The 23,200-nt window shown below is 41.1% G+C and overlaps 2 protein-coding genes across 5 annotated transcripts; both read right to left on the reverse strand.

Annotated features, from left to right (window-relative positions):
* Window positions 1-5,692: 5,692 nt before the first annotated feature.
* Window positions 5,693-8,453, reverse strand: npm3 (nucleophosmin/nucleoplasmin, 3). The gene is made up of 5 exons (XM_044373827.1): window positions 8,272-8,453; window positions 8,031-8,116; window positions 7,566-7,685; window positions 7,379-7,472; window positions 5,693-6,439 (listed from the first exon to the last, which is right to left on the reverse strand). Exons 1-5 carry the CDS (start codon window positions 8,342-8,344, stop codon window positions 6,327-6,329), a joined length of 486 nt encoding a protein of 161 aa, XP_044229762.1. The 5' UTR covers window positions 8,345-8,453; the 3' UTR covers window positions 5,693-6,326.
* A 1,197-nt stretch (window positions 8,454-9,650) lies between these two features.
* On the reverse strand, window positions 9,651-22,944 carry oga (O-GlcNAcase). Of its 4 annotated transcripts, none has more exons than XM_044373586.1 (19): window positions 22,399-22,944; window positions 21,651-21,702; window positions 21,439-21,536; window positions 21,105-21,235; window positions 20,796-20,967; window positions 20,599-20,697; window positions 20,202-20,486; window positions 19,947-20,105; window positions 19,586-19,776; window positions 19,092-19,352; window positions 18,778-18,981; window positions 18,270-18,444; window positions 16,717-16,770; window positions 15,114-15,199; window positions 13,901-14,005; window positions 13,426-13,517; window positions 13,143-13,335; window positions 12,855-13,014; window positions 9,651-12,402 (listed from the first exon to the last, which is right to left on the reverse strand). In XM_044373586.1, exons 1-19 carry the CDS (start codon window positions 22,562-22,564, stop codon window positions 12,266-12,268), a joined length of 2,820 nt encoding a protein of 939 aa, XP_044229521.1. In that variant the 5' UTR covers window positions 22,565-22,944; the 3' UTR covers window positions 9,651-12,265. The 4 variants fall into 4 exon arrangements, with proteins under 4 accessions (XP_044229521.1, XP_044229520.1, XP_044229523.1 ...); XM_044373585.1 differs by having other exon boundaries at window positions 19,077-19,352; XM_044373588.1 differs by lacking the exon at window positions 16,717-16,770.
* Between the last annotated feature and the right edge of the window lie 256 nt (window positions 22,945-23,200).

Here is a 23,200-nt window from a genome sequence, read left to right on the forward strand (position 1 = left end):
AAATCACCTTCATTTCACATCACAGCAGTTTTATCAATCTTACAAACATGAAGCTGGAAGAAAAGTGTGTTGCCTTCATTGTGTGTGTGTGTGTGTGTGTGTGTGTGTGTGTTTGATTTGGGCTGCGTTGTGTGCAGGATCGGTGCGAGTCGAATCCTGTTGTTGCGGGAGCGAATGTGTGCTCAGGTGTCAGCATGCAATCAACCCAGTTAGTGTGTGTTTCCTCATATGTGTGCAGAAGTAGGCTCAGTATAAGTGTGTGTGTGTGTGTGCTCTGTGAGGTTACATATAGGGTAAAGGGTGATGCACTTGACAGCTGTGCTCTTGTTGTGGCAGGTGTGTTGGGAGCTGTATATGTATGAGTACAACACACCCCTGCCTGCAGCAGGACGTGGGCCTGTAGTGTGTGTGTGTGTGTGTGTGTGTGTGTGTGTATTCAATACATGCAGTCAGCTGTTGCAGCTGTTGTTTGTGGCTGGAGGTACTGTTGGGAGTTAAAGTGGGCACTCTGTCTTTCTTTCTTTTCTATTCATCTGAGTATATTTACATTTTGAAGATGTTGTATAGAAAATGAAAGGAAAAATCCACCCTAAAAGAAAGAAAATCACAAACTGACTAAGAAAAATTGGATGTATGACAACACTTTCATCCCGCTTAATAGACTGGTGATATATGGTAGCTAAAGAGTATTTTAGGGGTGGAGTCTTCCTCTGTAACTCAGGCCTTTGATGAATATTATTGACATAGTCCCAATACATTTGCACAGCTTGCAGCTTGCATAACCATCCTGTCAGGTCAGCGGTGGAGGAGAGAAGTGGCTGACATGGCAGCGATAAGTGCTATAATATGTGGAATAAATGAGTATCTATTAGTGCTATCAGTCTGAACACACAAACACACGTATACAGTCTTGGCAGCCCTTGTACTAACGCTCATGGAAATATAAAGCATAATGCATAGAGAGCGGCTATTCATCATACAAGCAGAACCTTTATCTGATTAGGCCTTTGAAATCTGTGCCAAATCTCCAATCCAGGATAGCAGCACACACACACACACACACACACACACACACACACACACACACAAAGAGAGAGAGCACAAACATCAAAGACAAAGATCCAATGTTTATTGATCTCCAGGTCTATTTTTTGCTGGTGGAAAGCGGTGTAACATAAACCAGTCTTCTGTCGTGTTTCAGCTGAAGGGAAACGGGCAACAACATTCAAACAATGTACATAAAAATAGTGAAATAAGCAAAGACAGGAAGGGTGTGTGCAGGTGAGCTGTGCCAACAGAGATGTGTGTGTGTGCGTATGAATGCGGCTGACATTTTAGATCAAAATTAAAAGGGCATTTCAGAGTCTCTGTTGAGAACAGCTGTATCATTTTTTTTTTGAGTGGGAATACAAAGTGGCATGCTTGAGCTGTTGCCATAGTAACTCAGGGGTTTTGACACTGGAGTGACACCTGTAATTGTGTCAGAGGTGGAAAGTACTTTCTTTCAAGTGCTGCACTTATAAGTGCTTATTATTTCCATTTTTGCAGCTTTATACTTTTACTTTTAAATGATAAAAGTAGAGTTATCATTAAAAGTTTATTTAGTTAGTAAATTCATGAACTTTAAATTTTTATAGCAAATTGAAGGATCTATTTTGTGTGCGTGTGTGTAGTAAGAGAGAAACACAAATTACAGGAAGTTGTTTTATCCAGGTATTCACCAAACAAACTTCTGTATTGTTTTCGTGTTTCATGCAGATTTTGGAAAAATTTCAAATTGACAGTTACATTTTTTTTCTCCATGGAAAAAAGTACAAAAATAGCTACATGATTATTAGTAATAGTACTACTGCTAATGTCGTCAGCAACATAGACCAGCTCTTGGACCACTTTGGCTCAGATAAAGTTTGAATGTGTACAAGGTAACCACACAGACAGCAATTGTCAAAATCCCCAGTCATTTGTCTCTTCTGGGGTGTTGCACAGTCATCAGAAAATCCCCCAACTCAGTGCACTGACACAATGTTTCCCTTTCTGTTTTATGTTTAAAAAGCCTGTACTTTCCAAAATCATCTTCAAAGCTGGAACACTTATAATGACTCGAGAGATTTCCAACACTTTTGAATGAAACCAGGCACCATATGTCTGTTAAAACGCTTTATGCATTAGATTATACAGTATAGTATATTTTTAAATGTGATTAAAGAAATTGGTAATGCCCTCACCGGTTAGAAATTACTTTTCAATGATTAGCCTTAACCCAGTATATTTTATGTGGTATGGTGGAAAGGCAGAACAGGATTTGGACAGTCAGACATGTCAGTAACCCAGCCAAATGGACTAACATGAAGCCGCAGGTCCTTCTTTAGAATCTAGGCTAAATAGACAACATCCCAATAAGGCAGAAGTGAGAAAAGTGCCCCAGATCTGTTCTGTTTTTTCACCTTCTTCTTTCTATAGTGGTTAAAACAGTAGGCCTTTGACATTGATACTTCAGAGTACATTTATTAGCTGCCACAAAAACGCTTCCAACATCACAGACTGCAGAACTGTCCTGCTGCCTAATGCCACCCTGGACCAGGCCAAAAGAACTGTTGGACAGCTGTAAGTAGACAGGCAACACTCCCCTTACACATGATGCATGTCTGGATGGATTCATTCAGTTGGTATGAACAGGAGGTATTTGAACTGCGATGTTTTGTTTATAAGTATGGGTGTCTGTGAGCAGCTGTCCTATGCCAAGAAACAATATGACTCTGCCCTCCGCCCGGACACTGGTGAACATATGAACCTTATTTCAGGTGACAGGTTGTATGGTCATCACCAGACTGTTTATGCTATCGCTCCACTCGTGAGGTCAAAAGTCGGAGTTCAGCGAGGTCAAGAACTGCGAGTCGTGCGGCAGTTGTGGATGTCGTCTTTATTGTGCTGCTCTGAAGGACAGCGAGCTGGAAACAATCAACTCAGCTTGAACTACATATATAAATACTTGGGCAACTTTTGGAAAAGCTTTTGTGGTTCATTACTCACAGTGTATGCCATGGTACTTCCCAACATACCAGTTGCCTGTAGTAATAGGGAAAAGGAAAATTCAGTCGTCTACATAGTATTTACATTGTGTCTACTGGATGCTCATCTCTGATATTTCCTCAGATCAGAAGTTCCCTACTGTTTCCTTTATAAATATAATGAGGTAAACTCATGCATGAGCTGTGTAGAGACATTTAATGGACATGTCATGCTCATTTGGAGCTAAAAGGAAGCTGATGCAGAACTTTCGAGTGTCTTGCAAATGTCAGTAGGCCTTTTTTTATCTCTAAACATTTTGACATGTCACAGTAGGAGGATGTGAGGAGGGATGGTTGGATTCCATTTAACTACATCAGTGTCCTGCTGGCTCTCTGTCACACTGTAATAGCTCACTGGGACACTTGAATATAACAGAGCCATTGATAATGTTATTAACAATCTGTATTTTACTATGACAAGTCTGTGAAAAGCCCTATGGAGATTTGACTGACATGAAGGCAAGCAGATAATGGTAGAAATTTGTCTCACTTTCAGCCACAAGCTCTGCACCGATCACATCTCAACCTCTATGCAACGTTGAGAATTTAAACGCAGCACAGCCATCGGACCATAAAGCTCATCTACCCAATAAAAGTGGTGTGAAGGTTCACAAAACTTCCTGCCCAGCATACATCAGTTTTAATGTGGTTTTATGAGTCAGAAAATAAGAAGCAGCAGCACCTGCTCCCAGTCAAGGTGACATTAACCACTTGAAATGTTGTTGCACATTGATTTGCTATCTGTTACATGACCCTTCAGGGTGTTTTTTCTCACTCTGGTGGTGTGTAACACTCTAACAAATCAACCACTTTCCAAAAAAAAAAAGACTAAGATACTTTAAAGATTTGTAAAAAAAAACCTCAGGTAACGTGATGTCACTCCTACCTTCCTATCATCGCCCTATAACCCTCCCAGAGACGGAGAGACGGCATTGTCACAGATGAAAAAAGGCAACCAGCTGGGCTTGGGCTTGGGTATAATGCGCTAAATAATGCAACATTATTTATTTAAGCATGATTAAAGCATCCCTCCACCTCCTTGTATCTGTGTCTCCCCTTCAGCCTCCCCCCTCAGTGCTATCTCCTGCTCTCATTAACAGAGAGCTGCCATCAAGGGCATCATGCAGGTGGTCATTTCTGCTGTTACCATGGCAGCACCTGGCATGAGTAAATTGTTAGGAAAAAAGTTGTAGTTGTATTACCCTTTTATGGACATCTGGCACTCACGTTGTTGCTTTTTACCCCAATTCTGTCCCTCTGTGAGCATCATTATACAATGACTGGAGACAAATTCATGCAGGTGAGCTGTGTTTGCAAAGAATTGTGTACGTTTAAGTGAGTTTTTCACTTTTTCTGTTTCATCGGATCATTCTTCCATGCTCCTCTGCAAGTGATGATAGTGGGAGTATTGTTCTGTATCTCCTCCAGTCTTATTTTCATGATTTCTGCAGCCTGCTCACTCTTCTTTCAAAAATGATCGATTGAAAAAAATCTGTTTCAGAAAAACTGAGAAACTTCATCAGATGTGATGAGGAAGATCTGTCTTTGACATGCTTTTCTAGCTCTATGGCTGTGTCCAAGCTGCTGGATCCAGAGCTGAGGAGTTCCATTGAGTCTTATCATGGTGACAAAGTGAATAATAACACAGTGAATAATGTTAATGACACAGACTTTGGTGGCTGTAGTGTTTGCAGATGCCTTACAAAGATCCATGTAAGGATGTTTGCACAGATGGGATCATAATGTGCATGCAGATGATTCAGACAAAGACCACATCAGCCTTTATAAAGCTTTAACTGATATCACACTGTTTACTGTCACTGCACAGCCGACTCGATGACTTATTGGTTTACCGTCAGCTTCAGTTAAAGGTTCCCTGTGGGCTGTTTGACCTCTAGTAACGCTCGCGAGCAGCCTTTTATGAGTGGTTCCATGTTTTTTTATGTCATGAACAAGGACTCACATACGTGCACACCTGCACGTGGGTGATAGACAGTCTTACCAATCGTTTTACACTATTCCACCAATCTACAGGTGGCTGTAATGTGACAAGAAATGTGGTGATAAAGACAGAGAAGAAGACTACAAGCCAGTAAACATAGTTGTAAACCATGCAGTTTAAAATATAAAAAAAATGTGTTTTGCAAATGTTTTATGAGGAAAGAAATTGATTCAACACATTTGTAGATCACAAGGATACACACAATGAGTTTAGGTGAGTAACTAAATGTAAACATAACTTTTGTTTGTTCACAAGAAAACCCCACAGAGGATCTTTAACTTTAGGTAGTGATGTATTCCCGTAGAAGACCTGTATTTATTCCCCTAACTCTCGGCTCAAGAAGAACTTTCTCTTGGTTTTCTATCAATATTCTATTTGGCTGTTTTTTAATCCAGTAGAGTCTGATTAAATGCATCTTTGCAACCTCAAGAAAGGTGGTTATTGATTCATTCCAATTAACTTGAGCACAAAACGGGGTTACGGCTGCATTCTGTAAGCATTTCAAAGGAGGCACTAAACTTATGTGGCCATAACAATACATAAACGACATGTATTGTATGTAATGGGCTGAAAAACGGTGTTAAATTAACAAAGAGAATTAAATGAATACACAAACACAAAATGCTTTCTTGGTGCATTCATTACAAGTACAAAATTTTCACATTTATGATTGACATAGTACATAGAAAAACAGTATTTTGGAACTACAAACAGCTGGAAATGGAGATACTCTTGTGAACCAAGAACATTTAATTAATTTGATTGCACAATTTAATTGGAAATCACGCTGATCTGGAAACACTTTCTCTCTCTGACACAAGTACACACACTATGTTTTACTTTTATAAATACCAGAATCCAATGGTGAGAGTATAAGACGATGTTTTCCCACCACTGGTGAGATAAATCCATGTCTGTGGTGGTTGTAACATGTACAGTATAAAACGCAAGGTAGCGTTTAATAGCAAAAACAGTTCTTCTAGAAGTGAATGTTGCATCCACAGTTGAATTCACTGCAGATACCGAGAGCTTGCGGTGAGAAACTGAGGAGTAAAAGAGGTGAGAACAATCAGAGCTCCTGTCACGATGTTCCTTCCTCCAACAGCGTGTTCAGCTGCCACCACACTAAGCTTTCATGTGGCTGTGTGGAATAAGTATTAACTTTGTAAAATGTGTCCCGTCTGGTACAAAACGACTGTTATTTCTTAAAACACTCCAAAAAAAATAAAGAAAAACCCCATCGACGACCTCTCAGCCTACATCTTCTGCTTCTTCTTTGCTGGTTTAATGGGGGTGATCTCTTCCTCCTCCTCCTCATCGTCGTCATCGTCGTCTTCATCAGACATGTCGGAGTCTTCGACCTGCGAGGCTGCACAAAGACGGAGGCCAAATGTTAAATTGCTGTCTTAGATTGAATCCTGTAAGAATATTTAGCTATAATGCCAGCAGGGTCATTTTATTTCATCTATCCTTGCGGCAGCGGTCAGCTCGTGCACAGTTTGCAATATGCAGCTGCACACATGCATTACCATGAGTACTTAGAGCTGTGAAATACCATTTCTGAGAGAAGTTTAATGCCAGAAGTTCAATCTACTGTTAAAACTTTTAAATTGAAATATAGACAGAAAGCATCAAAGGTCTCGGATTTCAACTCAAAAGAAATTCATGACAAGGTACAAATTTAACATTTTATTGATTGAAGGAATATCTCACATTTTTCGTGCAGTTGGCTCAATGTAAAGAGAAACTAAATGACCAAACCAAGTATTTAGTAACCTTGAGAACACGTATTTTCTCTGATCATAGTGCACCTATTCTACCAGAGTTATTCCAGTAGAGCTGCAAAGATTAAACGATTAGTTGCCAACTATTCTGACCATTAGTGAGTCATTTTTAAGAGGAAAATTTCAGCTTCTCAAATGTGAATATTTTCCTGGTTTCTTTAGTCCTCTATGATAAACTAAATATTTTTGGGTTGTGGACTGTCAGTTGGCACAAAACTAGACATTTGAGGACGTCACAGGACTGTAGGAAACAGTTACTGACATTTTTCACCATTTTCTGGACCAAACAACTAATCGATCAATCGAGCAAATGATCAACAGAATAATGAATAATGAAAATAATCGTTAGTTGCAGCACTAGATTCCAGCTGTTTTGATGTCAGCTGATGATAACGTAATCTACGAAACACTCTACTAAATGTAGCCACATTCATTGGTAAGTAATCACATTAATTTGGATTTTGGCTAATTTGTTTACTTTTAACAGGGTGTTGCTGAGTGACATTTGAATAAAAAGCTGTTACCTATGAGGTGTAACCCGCTGACAGTAACTGGTCCTGTGCCAGCCTTGAGCCGGATGGTCACTGGGGCTTTCAACTCAAACTCTCCCAAACTCACCTGAGGAAAGAAAGTTAGAGATATCAGACTTCAGCCTCTACTGCGTGGTTCATTAATGTGCTGATAGAATTAACAACTATATATCATATTTACCATAGGCAGGCAGCTGATGTGAAGGTTGGCAATTGGCACTGAAATAGTCTTTCCTTGGTGATTCATAGCTGTTACCTCCACCACGTTACTCTCCTCCTTAGCACCTTCTCCCAAACAGACCTGCAGGAATGGCAGTTCATTCACTTAACATTTTCCCACACTGTGATTCGGTTGTGTTGTCACTATATAAAAATGTGGACACAAAGGCCTTGGATACTTATGATACACACACTTCTACATATGCCTTGCATTTAGATTCACAGGATAGATTCACAGTTTTTCAAAGTCTGTCTTAAAACAACAGTCACATGACAGGAGGAATGATTATGGCAAGAAAAAACTATTTCAGTGTTCATTTGGACACCTGACTGTTGTTTGAAGACAGACTTGAATAAGTTGTGGTGAAGACTTTTGCACTCTGTACTGTAATGTGAGGACAGACATCCCTGCAGCCATCGTACATACCGTTCTGAGTTCAAGGAAGTGCTCCAGGTCCTCCTCTTCATCTCCTTGGAAAGTGTAGAAAGGAACTTTAGAGGACAGCTCGCAGCCTGGAAAACACGCAAACATTTATGGTTTCATCACGTTAGTCCACAGCCTGATATCACAGAGCATTTTAGAAACACTGAAGCACATGTTTCACTGCCGGGACATCACAGAGAAACCCACGTGTGCGCCGGCAGAGCCAATAAACTGTGTTTCTTACTGAACAGGAAGCTCTCCAGCTTGGATTGACCCGCTAGTCCCATATCCGAGGACTCGTCGTCGTGCAGAGACATTTTGACGAAGCGCTGGATTTGAGTTTGCTGTTAAACACTTTCAGCAAAACGATCCCTCTTCGAAAAACAACAAGCGCGTCGCAAACTATGACGCTGATGACGCGTCATCACGGTGCGCCTGTGGCTCATACAAGGCAATACAATACTGTTTTTTCTCTCTATGAAGAAAAACATCCATAAGTACAGCTAATAAAGATTATTATAATACAATTAATAATGGTATAATAAACGTAACATATAGCAATAGTATATAGTATTGTAATATAAGTTAATATAGAGAGTAGAATAATGACAATTATAATACTCTTAATATAGTGTTTAAGTCATGTTAGAGTAACTTATTTGCGTTCAAATAAAAAAATAAGATTTATAAAACAGGCTATTCAACAAGTAAGACAAAAAATTCAGTGCAAAAAAGTACAAATAAAGATTTAGATAATTTTTGATTAAATGCTTACTTTAAATTTTATATTTCACTTCTTTTAGGCAATATTGATTGTAAACATAACTGGCTGAAATTATGTTTAAATGTGATTCAACTGCCACGGAAAATGTACAACACTTATCATGAGGCAGTAAAAGTTGTAGACCACTTTTGTAAAAAAAAAAAAAAAAGAATGGGGACTCAGATTGAGAATCATTATATGTTCAGAGGCCAAATCCAGTCTGCAGACCTGGTTACATTCGTACTGGTGTGATGCAATGGTGGATTACCGGCTGCTGGTCCAGGGCCTGAGACCCACAGGGGCCCAAAACAGGCCAGATTCACTGAGCATCAATAGGTTGCCCATAATTTGATTAACTGCACATGTTTTTTGCACCACTGAAGTACAATGTCAACTCCTGCATTATTATCTAAGCTTGTGGCTCTGTCTTGTAGAGGTGAACTGTGTCCACATCTAGTATAAAGACCTGTTATTTTAGTTTATACAAGGTTCATAATCTTAAGAGTTCTGTTGAATCAAGCTGCCTCAGACACACAGACTTAGGAGTGCTGGCTGGTTTCCGGTTCACTGGGTAATAATAATGATACCACCATATGTCGTGTCCTTTATACTCTAGTCAATGGAAAGTTGGATGCGACAGGATACATACACATCGCACTTATTGGCTATTTCCATGTTTTCCATGTTCCAGGCACTTTTTGCTTTTCAAAAATAGAGAGAAGCTTCTTTTAGGGTTGGGGTGATATGAGTTGGGTGATATAAATAAAACCTGTGAACAAGACAGATCTTTTCATCCCTTCAATCCAGACACGGTCAGAGAAAGACCTGTGAAAACACGAACACAAGCAACACAGAGAAAAGTCACTTATTGTAGTTTATTAGTTTTTAATCTTATGTATCTTACATACAAATTTTACATAGGTAAACTGTGACTTTTATGACCCCGCCCGCCTCCCCAACCCTGAACTCAGATAATCAAAATGTACAATTGGAGCCCTTTCTCTCAGTCACAGCCCATTTCTATCAAACCCAAGTTGGCAGAGGAGAAAGCACGAGCATCAACAAACTGCAAAATGAACCATTTAATTAACATAAGTGAAAACTCTGCCGTCATCTCAGAAGACTAACAGCAGATCTGTTGGTGAGTTTCACAAACTCACTGAGACACAGCCAGGTACGACAGCTGTGCATGACATAGTGCTGTCCGTCATTTTCCTGTCTTTTAAAGCGAAACAGAATGCTAGCCACAATTTCAGTAAAGATATACAAAAAATAATAACAGTTTATGATTGACAGTGTTTACAGACTGTCTATGAACTACAGTATTATGCTCACAGAGGGGAGTGGCATGCTTCTTCCTCTGTGCAGCATAGGATGAGGTTATTCTAATGACGGCCACAGCAAATCCAATACACCTCATGCACATCATGAATGTACACAGTATCAAAACATCACATTGGCAGGCAGCTACTGAAGAGCAACTGATGATCCTCGTGTAACCAACAGAACACTCCTAACTATAGTCAAAGTGCTTTTTTTTGTTAACTATATAGATTTACAATAAACAAATGGGAAATGCGTCAGAATATAAAACATTCAAAAGGACAGATAGGAAAAAAGGCCTATGAATTTCTGCTCCAAACCTTCACAGCTGCAGAGCAGCATCAGTGTGGGGGGGTCAGTGCCACTTTGGTGACATTTAGTGACAAGATTTAACAACCGTAGCGATCATAAGAGCGCTTGCCAAGGCTCAGCTGAAAAGACATTCATTTATGAGTATGCAACGTAGAAACCGCAGGGAAGGATGCAAAATGAAAGATGTGAACTGATTATCTGCTGATTATTATGACTCATATTACTACCAATGGCTTTATAGCGCAGCATATCTGAAACTGCAGCACAGGTTAACTGTTGATTTACAAGTCAGGTACTGAAAAAGTGGTTAAGAAAGAACTCAGCAGCTTTATGAAAACGGTGGGTTAAATGCTTTCAAAACTTAGGACTTGTATCCATTTGAACTCATGAAATTCCAATGTGAATTGCTTTCAAAATGTTAATTTTTTTACACAAAATAGCTGATCACACTATCAGATTTTTGGTCCCACTGATTTGAGTTTTGATTATTTGAAAGAGTAACTACCAGTAAATTTATCATTTTACCTACTTAAACAATTGGATAAACAAAAACACGTAACATTTCCATAACATTTAGTAAATGTATCATCTGACGTAACTTAAAAAGATGGCCTGTCTTTTCTCTGATAGCTTACTGAAGGATTTATGTGCTGGATTTGACATGTGACTGCCAAAGTCAGGGGGGAAAAAAGCAGGCTACTTCTCTGGAATTTGAGCAACAAGGCCAATGTCCAAAATCACATGTGTTGGAAAGCCTTGACACAGAAGACACTGGGGTCTGCGATATAAACCTAAAATCCAAAGGCAATGACCCAAAAGGCAATAGCTCAAAGGGGAAATAAGCAAAAAAATGTGGTGTTAGTAAAAAAAAAAAAAAAATGGCCAAAAGTAAAACGCTAAACAGAAACAGGCTAAGAACCATGTTTGTAAACTCGTGGAGGCTTTTCTGTTGGTTTCCAAATGTCTACCGCTTGAACGGAAATTCAGAGGACCTCCTGGTTGAGTCTTTAATAGTCTCAACAAATACTTTTTCCTTTGCTGGACTGTGAGGATCCTCTAAGCTACAATTTTCCACCTTTCATGCGTAAAGACTCAGCATTTAACATCACTTTTTCTTTGTGATGCGTCCTTTAATAAAAAAGGCCTCTTTCTCCAAGTCTATTGTGGAGCAACTAGAAAACCCATGATGTGACGATGAAAGGCAAATTCTCACGCAGCACTTCACATCCTGTATTAATGGTGTCCAGCTTACGTGGACAGTCGTGTTATTTCTCTATGTCAGAGCTGAGAAAAACAGGACACGAGGGTAGTGAGACACTACCTGAGATACAGGCTGCCCTCGTTTCACGGCTCTGCCTCCATTTCAGATACAGACACTTAGCGTTAGGGCATGTGGGCAATATCCATGTAATGGCTGCTGGATTAAAATCAGAAAAAAAAAGAAAAAAAAAAGGCTTATGGAGTTGTCACTTCCTGCCTCCTGGAGGTATATAAGTAGTGGGACCCCAGAAATGAATGCTGGAGTGCCACTCTTGTTGGCTCTGATCAGCTGACTACAGATCACTTCTTGGCCTTTTAGCTTCGGATCTGCTGAATCCAACAGAGCCGTAACATCTACGGGCAGCGCGGGGAATCTGTGTGTGCTGTGCTTCTGTACACAAATCTTAAAAACAGGTTTCCCCAGGTTAGCCCAGATGGTAATGCAGTATAAAATCATCATGGAAGTTTGTCTCATGAAGGTAGCAAACGTTTTTTTTTTTTTTAAACGCCGTGTTGACTGCTTGCTTGCTCTCTCTCGCTTTTTTTCTCTCTCTGTCTGTTATCGTAGCAGGACGTTTCTTCATAGGCTTCGCCCCATAATGATGACGTCTTTGGGGAAGCCCTCCATTTTGGCCACCTCAAAGCATCCCAGCTTACTATAGAAGTCCAACATTCTCTTATCAGTCTGACGAACCTTACAGAATGCACCGTGGGACCCTGGAAGTTAACGACAAAAACAGATAATCATAAAGAGATAATCATAATAATAAATCAGTTTACAAAAAATTCCCAAAATGATCTTCCTGACAGTGTGGCCAAATATGGTGTTAAACTGAAAATAATCTTCTTCTGTGTCTCTGAGCAGGAATAAACTGGTTCCCGATCTTTGTCACAGGAAGAGAAGATAACTTCAGTCGGTGCTTTGATGGTTTCTGTTCCTTAAAGCTGAAAGCCCCTTTTCCCCAGTATGTTTATGCCTCAGACTACTGGTCAACATGTCCATTTTTTGTAGTTTGATTTGGAACTTACTATATTTGTGACCCTTGATTCATACTTAACTTACTAAATTTTAGATTCAAGTGAATATTCTAACATCCATCTTACCAACATGACAAATAACACTAATCCAACATTTTCTTTTTGTAGTAACAGTGATGGCTGCTACCTACCGTTGGCCTTAAGGGAAGATAACAGACATCCCATCATGCTTTTGGCCACGCTGGGGTCAGTGACCTTGGCGTGAATGTCAACCTTGATGAGGGAGGGAAAATTGGACAGAAAGGACTCTGGAAGACCCTCCTCTTCTTCATGGAAACTCAACATCATCTTCTACAGGGACGACAGATGAGAGATGGTTAGGTGAAAGTATTCATTATGAATGGGCACCATAAAAAGCCACCTGATAGACTGACCTGATGAGAGATTACGATAATGAAATTGATGGATTAAGATCTTACCTCAGCCTCTGTGAGGTCCTTCTCGCAGTCAGGTTTGTTGTATTTCTCTTGCATGAAGGGAATCCAGTTCAACTTGCATTTCTTGACGAAGGGCTTGACATCCACGGTGCCGAGAGCATAACCGCAGATCCCTTCTTCATCCTCTAGTACAAACCCATAGTCTGGACTTAAAGACAGGAGACCTCCAACTAACCTGTTAACAAACAGAAAAGATTTTTATCAATTCATGCATGTTTGCACTACAGGGAGTAGCCTCTCAAACAAATGCATCTCCATGTCTTACCTGTCTCCAATGAGGTCAGATTCCTGGTCAGAGAAAGGTACATCCTCCATTCCTTCACAGTACATTTCTTTACAGATTTTATAAATTGCAGGCTGCAAAAAGAAAGACAACAACAACAACAGGTGTTATTGTAGCAGATGATTTGACATACAGAAAAAACTTGACCCATTACAGCCCTTAACACCGCATGTGTTTGAAAATATTCAGTCTAAAGCTGGCTTTCTCTTCAGTACATATATTCTCTGACATACAGCGCAGTTGAGCGTGTCATATTAAGCACATTCACACCTTAAACTAGGCCAGTTCTGCTGGGAATACTACCAACTGGCCAACATCATTTCTGCACCCATACATTTAACGTCCTGTTTACAACATTATTAACGCTAAGGGTGACATACTCAAGTGTTGGTTAAAAAAAAAACAAAAAAAAAAAGAAGGTGCACAAGGGCATGACTAAACACACAAAACGTCTCACCTCATCTTTGGCAAAGTATGGCCTTATGGAATAGATTTTGGAGGTTGGCAGTGAAGGTGGAGGTTGGTAGAAAAGATCGTTTGCCCCATCTATTGGCAACAATCTCTGTGGATATCAAAAGAAACAGGTTCAGTTTCTCTGAGACTAGGTGGTGTGCTGCTTTGGCTGACTGCCTCACTGTGAATTTGCTACAATTGAGCCACTATTAAACCAAAAAGGAAATGGAGTAAGCAAGTAAGCAAAGTGCTTAGAAACATACTGTAAAAAAAAAAGATCATATAAATATATAAACTGACTCCTCTTCCTTGTTGATCTGACAGTGGACAACAAGCAAACATCACATCTTTCTCTTTTTTGCTAAAGGAGCATAGCACAGGCACATTCATATTTGCTTTTCAAATACAATAAAACAAGGGTGGTATTTTGGTCTGACTAAGGTTTTACTGGCTGAAGGAGATGCTCCTTTCCCTTTTGTAAGGCATCGCAATATTTCGCTGCGCAACCCTCCTGTTGAGAAAAATAATGATGCTTGCGCGAAGACAGAGAGAACTCCAGGAAAAAAACCAAAGAGGCAAATTAAATATGAGCTAACTGAGTCAGTCAATAGTGTATCGGTTGCCATTGTAAATCTTGCTATTCTCCGAGGTTGGAGATGTTGCTTTAGGCTGGACAGGTATGTTTTATCATGGAGTTTTCCCATTGCAGACATGCTTGCGATCTCGCTGGCACTGTGAGGCAGTGCGTGCGCTTGCGCTTGCAAAGGGTTGGCGTGGTAATTTGTGCGCTGTGCTTTTCCTGCAAAGAAATGAGATGTCATGAAAATAAAACCTAGCCATGCTCGCTTGCGCCAGCGTGCGCTAGGGAAAAGCAGCATCTCCTTGGGCAGTTGCTGAAAGAAATTCAAATTAATCAATCAGAAAATGCCATGCCAAACAGTGGCTGTAACCTCTGCCAAAATGGCTTTCAGGTTACCCATTCCCCTCACACAGATTGACATATCCCAAAGTAATAGCAAAATAACGCTCAGGACATGAACTTCTTAGAGAACACGTGAAGGGGATGGAACCGTATCTTATGAAGCCCCAAACATTACAATCAGCTCACCTTTGACAGACCAAACCCCTTCATACCTGCGCACATTTACCATCGTCTTCTTTGCTCATAACACTCTTTTTTTTCCATTTGATTGCTGTAAATTCAGTGCATTAGATACCTGGAACTCTCCTGCTAGACCTCCCCTAAAGGCCCAGGGCTCTTGGTCTCCTCTAAGGAATTGTGCTGAGGACTGACTACGACACCCTGTTAGGAGCAGAGCCAAGCGGACAGTGTTACCACAGGATGGGGCTCTCTGACACAGATGAAGGGAGTGGGGAGATGGGGAGGAAGGGGGTCATATGTATCTAATAGCATAATCCAAATAAGTAATTTTGTTTTAATCATTAAAACATAAAAAGGACCTAATTTGGAATAGTTCATTATATTCAGAGGAAATGTTTTATGATGAAATGGGGCTCAAGCAACTAAAGCTCACGTGTTTACATGAGGAAACAAGTCCAAGATCGAAATTATTAAAAAAATGAGCTCTGCACCTCAGCTTCTCCGCAACAATGTCAAAATGCTCCACATTGAAATTATATGCGGGTCTTAAGAACCTAGTTCTTTCTTGCAGTGGAATGCACGCTCTCCGAAATCTGAAGAGGACATAATTAAGTGCAGTTTAGCCCCTTTGGTGCTTCAGGAAGGGTCATTTTCATTTTTAAGAGCTGACGCACTTCATAAATTTTAGATTGACTATCACAACAGAAACCCGTACTGTCTACGCCCACCAGATGTAAGCTTCAGCTGCCGTCACCCCACTGATCTTAGCACCCCGTGTGAAGTCACATTCTCATCTTATCTGCCTTGTCACATGACTGGGAAGCATGGCTCATCAAACCAGGAGGACAAAACGAGAGGTAGCATAAACACTCCCAGTGCAAAAAGGGCCTCTCTGCTTACAGTTCAAAGCCAAAATCAGACAGACAAAAGATTAATTGTACAGAAGCAAAAGCATATAAATGTTAGTATACTGAAAGCACGGGTGCTGTCAGAGTCTGTATACAGCAGCATTGTCGCTAACAAAGTCTACTCCTGGTTGATGAGAAGCCCTGTCATGTGACCAGACAAATGCAGCGCGCTTGCAGGACATCTAAAACTGCTTTACAGATCAACCTCACCCTGACACCTAACACAATTCCTCTGAAGAGCTGACACAACACAGCGAGCAGATGCACCCACAGGAAGGAACTCTGAACTTGCTTCACTTTCACAAATGGACAAAAAGAAGAAAAAAAAAAAAGAGTGGACTGCTTCCACCCGTATGATCTATTAAGGCTGCGCTGTCTTAATACAAACGCAGAAAACATGCAACTCATATTCTTGCATGGTCCAACCAACATGTACGCAAGCACACTGATCATAACCACACAGTCTCAGTAGAGTGAAGATCAGGGTGTGGTGGTGTAAATTTCAAAGCAAAGTGTATATTCCCTTGAGTAGGTGCATCAGGCTGGTCTGAGCCATTTCTATAAGCCTACTGACAGAAACAAAAAAACAAGTTAGAGAGAGGCTGCCAAAGAGAAGAGATTTGGGAGTTAACACTTAAGATTGATAGCTAAACATCGCTGCGCAAAATGTGACTTCATCCGGACGGCTGCTTCCTTTCCTCCAAATACATTTCTTACATTTATCAGCCTAATTGAAGAATTTTATTTTCACATGAATCCATTTCAAACATGAACTAAAAGGGGAAGAGACAACGCCTGCACTGTGCATACATCGGCCACTGTCGATCCAATAGCAGTAGAAACTTGTACTGTGGATTCTTCCATCTGTACATAGTGAAGGGAGAAAACAGTAGAAAATAAATATTAGTAAGTGTTCTCAGTACAATAACCAGGGAGGTTATGACTAAGTGCCGGCTGCACAGCTTCTAATGAGGGCAGAGGATGGGGACTAATGTAAAAATCTGCTTTTAGCAGAAGCAGCAGTCAACAGTTAAGCTCTTCATGACACTGCGATATCTGAAGATATTTATGGCCACACTAATCAAAAAACTTTATATTACTAGAGTGGTTATAGTCATTTTCTAATGCATTAGGCCAGTAGTGTCAGTTTTGATGTGGTTTTGCCAGTGTGGGTATGCTGCCTGCTGTGTAGGCTAGAGTCCTCAGCTTTACCATATAGCCGGACTGGACAGAAACCTGCGAATGAAACTGGGTTACAGGGAGTAACCTACAGGCCATGCTGGTGCTTCAGACTATTTCAAGAGACACTCCGACAAAAGGAGATGTTTTCATGAGACTGAATGTCACTCGAACTGCATCACGGTGCACCGTCAGAAAGAGTGAAATAAAGTGTGAGGTGAAAAGAGAGGTAGAAGAGAGAGAAAGAAAGAGAGAGAGAGAGAGAGAACATCCTCTCTTATACAAGGTAATGGATCCCACCCTGATACAGATTGAGCAAATGATTCAGAAGGTTAAAATCTAACAACAGCGTCATTTCATAGTCTTCTTAGTAAGGCTATGACAACGAATGTCGTATAATAACGACTAGTTCAGATATTTCTAGTCCCAGTTTATGCACCAGAATGGCCTTCCACAGTCAGTCAGTCAACTTGCTCTCCAAGCTCGCGTGCGCGCTACGGCATGGAGGAGGAGGGGAGGGGGGGGGGGGGGATGGGGACTTCCCCCTGGCGCCCATCCCCACAGACAGAGAGATGGAAGCAAGTGTGTCTGTGTGGGAATGCAGCAGTGATGTTACTGGATACACAGCAAGCAGCAGTAACCCTGCTGGGACGTTTGCCACAGAGACCCGGTTTCGATATCACCAAGATGGAGCAGCTTGTTATGGAATAAATAAGGAGGATGCTAGCGGTGCAAGCGGCATTCAGTCAGACAAAAAAAAAAAGAAAGAAACAAAAAAAAAAACAATCAACATGTGTGAAACAAGAGCAATTAAAAACTAGTAAGAGGTGATGCCTCTAACCTGATCTGTGCTAAGCTGATCTATAATAAACTGCCATCAATTAAAAGTGAAGGTTTTTTCATCCTCTATACAGATGTTGGCCAAAATCTCAAGAAGCCATATTTCTTTTCTGATTAGATAATATTAACATCTGGTAAGCAGACTTTGAAAATATCATAGCACTGGACTACAAGATAGAATCTATGCAGCTAAATGATAAATCATTAAACTGCTTTGATCAAATGATTTGTGTGTAAAAGTATGTCTGACTATATCAAAAGGTCAGAAGGACCAGACTTGATCAGACTGTCTCTACGCTACTGCACACTAAGAGTAAAAGCCTTGTGGTTCCCCTCATACATACCTAGCCACTGGACAAACGACTTGACCATAGAAATGATGCTCTTGATGTCCCAGATGTAAGGGTAGAGGTCGTACAGGATGGTACGGTTGGCTGAATTGGACAGACGTGTGAACATCTGGATGACTGAGCAGCACATCTCCTCGAACTTCTCCGCCCTAGTCTGCCATTCTGTGACCTGCATGTAAACGTTGATTGGAAATAAGAACAAATATCATTAAAAACAGTTTGGATTAAACCATTTTCAAGTGATTAAATAAGGGAAGCTGCAGTTTACACAAATACCCAAAGCACAATGCCTTGTAGAGCGAGTACACTTCATCTCCCCACCACCATTGGGTGGTATAACAACACCACCCAATGGGCGGTAAAGGTAGTACACATCCACCATTTTGTTTTTCAGCACCATGCACCAATGTTCACATGCATGTTCAGTAAATAATGTACTAGCTTTCTCGGGTAGGCATTTCTCTCTCGACCTTTAACATGTTTGTTTCAATGAGTAACCCACCTTTTCAGTTTCCTTTCTCTTGCAGTTGACACTGACGACGCTGCTGTTGGCTCTGAGCCAGTTGAACTCCTTCAACATCTGCATGGCCTTGGGTCCGTGTTCATAAGGCAGGTAGAAGAGCTCTGCTAGCAGGCTCAGGTCTTCAAGTGAGAGGGGCTCCGCTGTGAACAGTGGCTTCTCGTCGGGCCTCGGGACAAACACATCCTGAGGAAAGAAATCAGCGTTAATGTGACTTTGTAGGAATTTCTCGTTTGTTTATTGCTTTCAATTGTGTTTATAAGAGAAAAGGGGGAACGCACGAATGTCGGTGGCACCTGCTTGAGCTGATCGTCAGTCTGCATAGGTGCGATGTCACTCCCAGAGTCCTCCTGGATAGACTCTTCGGGAGACTTTGACTCAGCCAGACTCTCCTTGTCTGTATCCATGGGTTTCAGGTCCTCAGCCATCTTGTCCGCTAAGATAGGACCGACATGCTTCTCCTCTGGGTCAGCTTCTGCATCTGGCTCTGGCTCATCCAGCTTCTCAACCACCATCTCCATGGGCTCCTCGTCTGAATCCTTCTTCTCCACCTCCACCTGCACCGACAGGTACAATATTAAAATAGACAACCTACAACCTTATACAGATACTCTCCTCTGAAATGAACTTCTCGAGGGGAAGAACTCGACCAAAAAGACGTGTCAAGGTGTTATCATTAGACAGTTGTTCAGTCATTTACCGTATGAATTACAGGTAAATTCAGATTAATAGAGAGTTTAATTTCTTTCAGCTGCTCCAGTTCTGTCTGTGAAGTAGTAGCAAACCTCACCTCTTCTTCCTCCTGAGGTCTTTTTGCCATGGGGTGTGAGAGCGAATCTAAACAGAGAGGCGGCATGGCTGGAGACATGATGGGCTGCTGGAACACGGTTGTGACTGTGGTGGAGGAGCAGAGAGACGGAGCAGCCATGGATGACACGTCGATGACTGTGCTTTTGGCACCGCTCTGAGGCACCTGTCGGCCTGAAAGATAGAGTAGAGCCTCTTTAGTATGGCATAAAAACGTCATTTTAGGCTGTCCGTGCCAACACTATGAGCCTATTCCAGGTTATACTGCGGAGAATTACCATTAGCATAGAGCTGTAAAAGAGCACATAAAGATCGGTATGATATAATAATGGGACTGCTCTTACTGTTGTACTGATGAGGCACACCAAACTCCCCTAGCCATTCTGTGAGAGCCAGCTTTAGGGCAAGCTGTGGGCTGTAAAGCATGTCTGTCTCCAGCTCTTCGTCACTGCCCTCATTCTCTAACTTGATCTGGATGGACACTGTGCTGTCCTCACCGTCCGCTGGTAAAGGGTGAAAAGAGAAGAGTAAAGTAGATGAAGAGACACATTTTTTTAAAGAACAGTTTACAAATTAGTTAACATTTTGACCATACTTACTCATGACCACATCCTTTCGCACCCCATTCATGTTAGACTTGTACCATGTGGCCAGAGTGTGGATTGCTACAAAGTTGGACTCAAACTCGCAGTTAGGGTTGGTGAGGACTCCCTTTAGCCTGGGGATGAGCTCGGTAGAGCGGCCCTTGTACGGACCCAAGAAAAGCCTCTTCTGGTCATAATCATTGGCATGAATGTTGTCCCAGATCACCGGGGCTCTTCTTAGGATTTTAGATACCTCCTCAATAGATTCTACTGTGATGTCTTTGGACACCACCTTGGGACCTGCAGGAAGAAAAAACACATCCCTGTGAATCTTTCTCTTGACTTTGAGTGGTTACTTGTTAAAGCTACTTCACTATTGTACGCATTAAAACAGAAGTAGTGTCAGACTCACCTGTCCATAGTATGTCAATGCCAGGCAGTAGCTTCTCTCCTACTGTGTGGAGGTAGGGGGACTGAGAGACACTTGGGTAGCAGAATGTTCCACAGTACTCTGCATTTCAGGGCACAAAACAAACATATAGTGAATAAATAAGTAGATAAAACAATTGCACAAAGTGTGTGAGGGATTCAGATGGAGAGCTGGGTTACCTGTGGGACAGAAGAGGAAGGTTTCAGGCTCTCCCAGGTACTGGTAGATTTCATTGGTGATGGAAACCTGAGCGTGTGCAAAAGAGCTGAACACCTCTTTGTCAGCAGGGCACATGTTGTGGTCAATATCGTCAAAAAGTAAGGCAAATGACTTGCAACCAAAGTGAGACACCTAAAGAGGGGACAGAAAGAGGTTGGAAATTAAACTGAGCAAAATGGTTACAAAAAAAAAGGCAAACAACTCTTTCAGATATGTGTGAGGAGCTTCTACACATTGTTCGTTCTACTGTGCACAAAATGTTACGATACCTGATCAAGTTTCCTCTTGAGTGCAGAAACCTCTTTCTGATTGGAGAAGGTGATGTCCAGTCCAGGGGAGATGGCATAGATGAACTCTATCCCATGCTCTTTAGCAGCACCAATTAGAGTCATGAGTTGCTCTAGGAGATATTTAAGGAGAAAAAAAATCACTTGCTAAATGCATTATTGTGCTCTTGTAACAACTTATCTGAAAGCTTTTTTATATTTCACCCATGCTTAAAACTGGATTTGCCGACTGCCCTTTTAACTTGGATAACCAGGCATTATTCGTTCTCTTTGCCCCGAGACAGCTGATCCCAAGATCTGCTCTGAATATAGTCACCTGCTTCTTCCACCGAGTACAACTCTCTCCAGAACATTCTGTGTTTGTAGTCGTCTTTGGGTGCATAAAGGTACGTATTCAGCCCCCATTTCTGCTGCCTGTGAAATACAATGCGATTAACAATCAGTAAAACAACTTGAACCCTCTCGATATAACACCAATTAATGTTACCTGATTAACATTCTTGCTGAAATAATACACATAATTCATACCTCCTGAACAACTCTTTCCTCTGTTCCATTGTCCATGGTCTGCCGTAAAAGCCTGCATGAGCAAACAATGTAGTCAGTTCAGTTTCAATGCAGTCTGCAGTGCTGATGATCAAGTACATCTCCTGTGCACAAAGAGCTGGATGACTGCTATAACTGGCAATGTGCCCCTAGGGGTGGGCTGGGCTAGTAAGTATAACAAGACTTGCACATTTTTATCATTTTCTGTCTGTTGAATTATCTATTTTTAGGCACTAACCAACCAATCATTTCGTCTATGAATTGTTAGCAATTATGACATATGTCCACAGGTTCAAGAATAATAATAATAATTTTCTAGGCCAATTTTTGACAAATCACAATTAATCGTTCATTGACATTGGATTTTTCATCTGACTGCCTACATTTACTCAATTAATTCATAATTTCAAGATAGATTACTATCTCCTTTTATTCCAACGTCAACTATCTGCACAGAAACATGCATGTGATAATGTTAATTTATAGCCTGCAGACACGATTAATACGATCAGCTTGTAATCCTTGACTTATCATTTTAACAGCCTCCTGCTCTTTTTCATATGATTCAAGTTCGATTTCTAATTATTGATCGTCAATTGTTGTCTGTAGTCTTACAGTGACACTGACCATTTCCCCCAGGAAGCACGATTGCTGCAGGACGTTGATGCCCTACTTAATAGCAAATCGTAAATTTCAAATGAGACTGTTTTAGCTTTACAGGAAATATTACCTTCCACGACTCCGCTGATGAATTTTCTGAGGCCCGTCGGTTCGACTCCAATGCCGGACTCCTCCACCGGGCCGGCGGCCTCCGCACAAGCCTCTCCGGAGACTGGGCTGGGGCTCGGTTCACTGTCCACTTGAGGCGTCTCCAGTGTCTTTTCTTTCTGTACCATTGTCAGAGATTTCACTCGGTGTGAAGCCACCAAATTCAGACGAATCCAGAGGAGCTCCGAGTGTTTTTTCTAATGTAGGTCAGCAGGCAAATTGGTCGAGCAAACCCCGGAGGAAATAAATCGCGTCACTGACTGTCTAACGTTAGCTATCGGTAACGGTATTACGGTATTAACGAGTCTTTCAAAATTGTCGAAAATTTTGCGACAGCTCTTACGAGACGTAATCGAAATCACTATCAGATGATGTAGGACATCGTTTGTGTTTGTTAAAATATAAAGAACAAGACGTTTGTTGGTTTTTGTCCGATCATTTTCTTCTCTTTATGGTAGATTTGCTCTGGTTGTCGTCTGTTCTTCCTGTTTACACCAAGTGCGCATGCTCACGAGACTAGATTAAACCAGTCAAAACCAGATCTGCGTGACAAAACACCGCAAAGATGTCACAATGGCAAAAAGATAGATGACATTTGTAGCTCAAGAACACATAATAGCCATAACACAGGATAAAATTAATTGCTCGGTAACCACACATAATACCGCTAACACTCAATGGGTGTATGAACATAAGCAAAGTCATCTGCTTTTATGCAAAACGTATTAATTGCTTTGAAAACGTTTAAAACATTGAAGGCCAAG

Source organism: Thunnus albacares, chromosome 14 (genome assembly GCF_914725855.1).
Source record: "Thunnus albacares chromosome 14, fThuAlb1.1, whole genome shotgun sequence".
Lineage (NCBI taxonomy): Eukaryota > Metazoa > Chordata > Actinopteri > Scombriformes > Scombridae > Thunnus > Thunnus albacares.

Excerpts from the sequence above, each read along its gene's own strand:
- npm3 (XM_044373827.1), bottom strand. The coding sequence starts at position 8,344 with ATGTCTCTGCACGACGACGAGTCCTCGGATATGGGACTAGCGGGTCAA. Across the intron at positions 8,117-8,271 it reads GCTGGAGAGCTTCCTGTTCA|GCTGCGAGCTGTCCTCTAAA; the intron begins GTAAGAAACACA and ends CGTGTTTTCCAG. Across the intron at positions 7,686-8,030 it reads ACTTCCTTGAACTCAGAACG|GTCTGTTTGGGAGAAGGTGC; the intron begins GTATGTACGATG and ends CCATTCCTGCAG.
- oga (XM_044373585.1), bottom strand. The coding sequence starts at position 22,564 with ATGGTACAGAAAGAAAAGACACTGGAGACGCCTCAAGTGGACAGTGAA. Across the intron at positions 20,698-20,795 it reads CTTCCTCTTCTGTCCCACAG|AGTACTGTGGAACATTCTGC; the intron begins GTAACCCAGCTC and ends CCTGAAATGCAG. Across the intron at positions 16,771-18,269 it reads GTCGTTTGTCCAGTGGCTAG|ATGGAAGAATCCACAGTACA; the intron begins GTATGTATGAGG and ends CACTATGTACAG.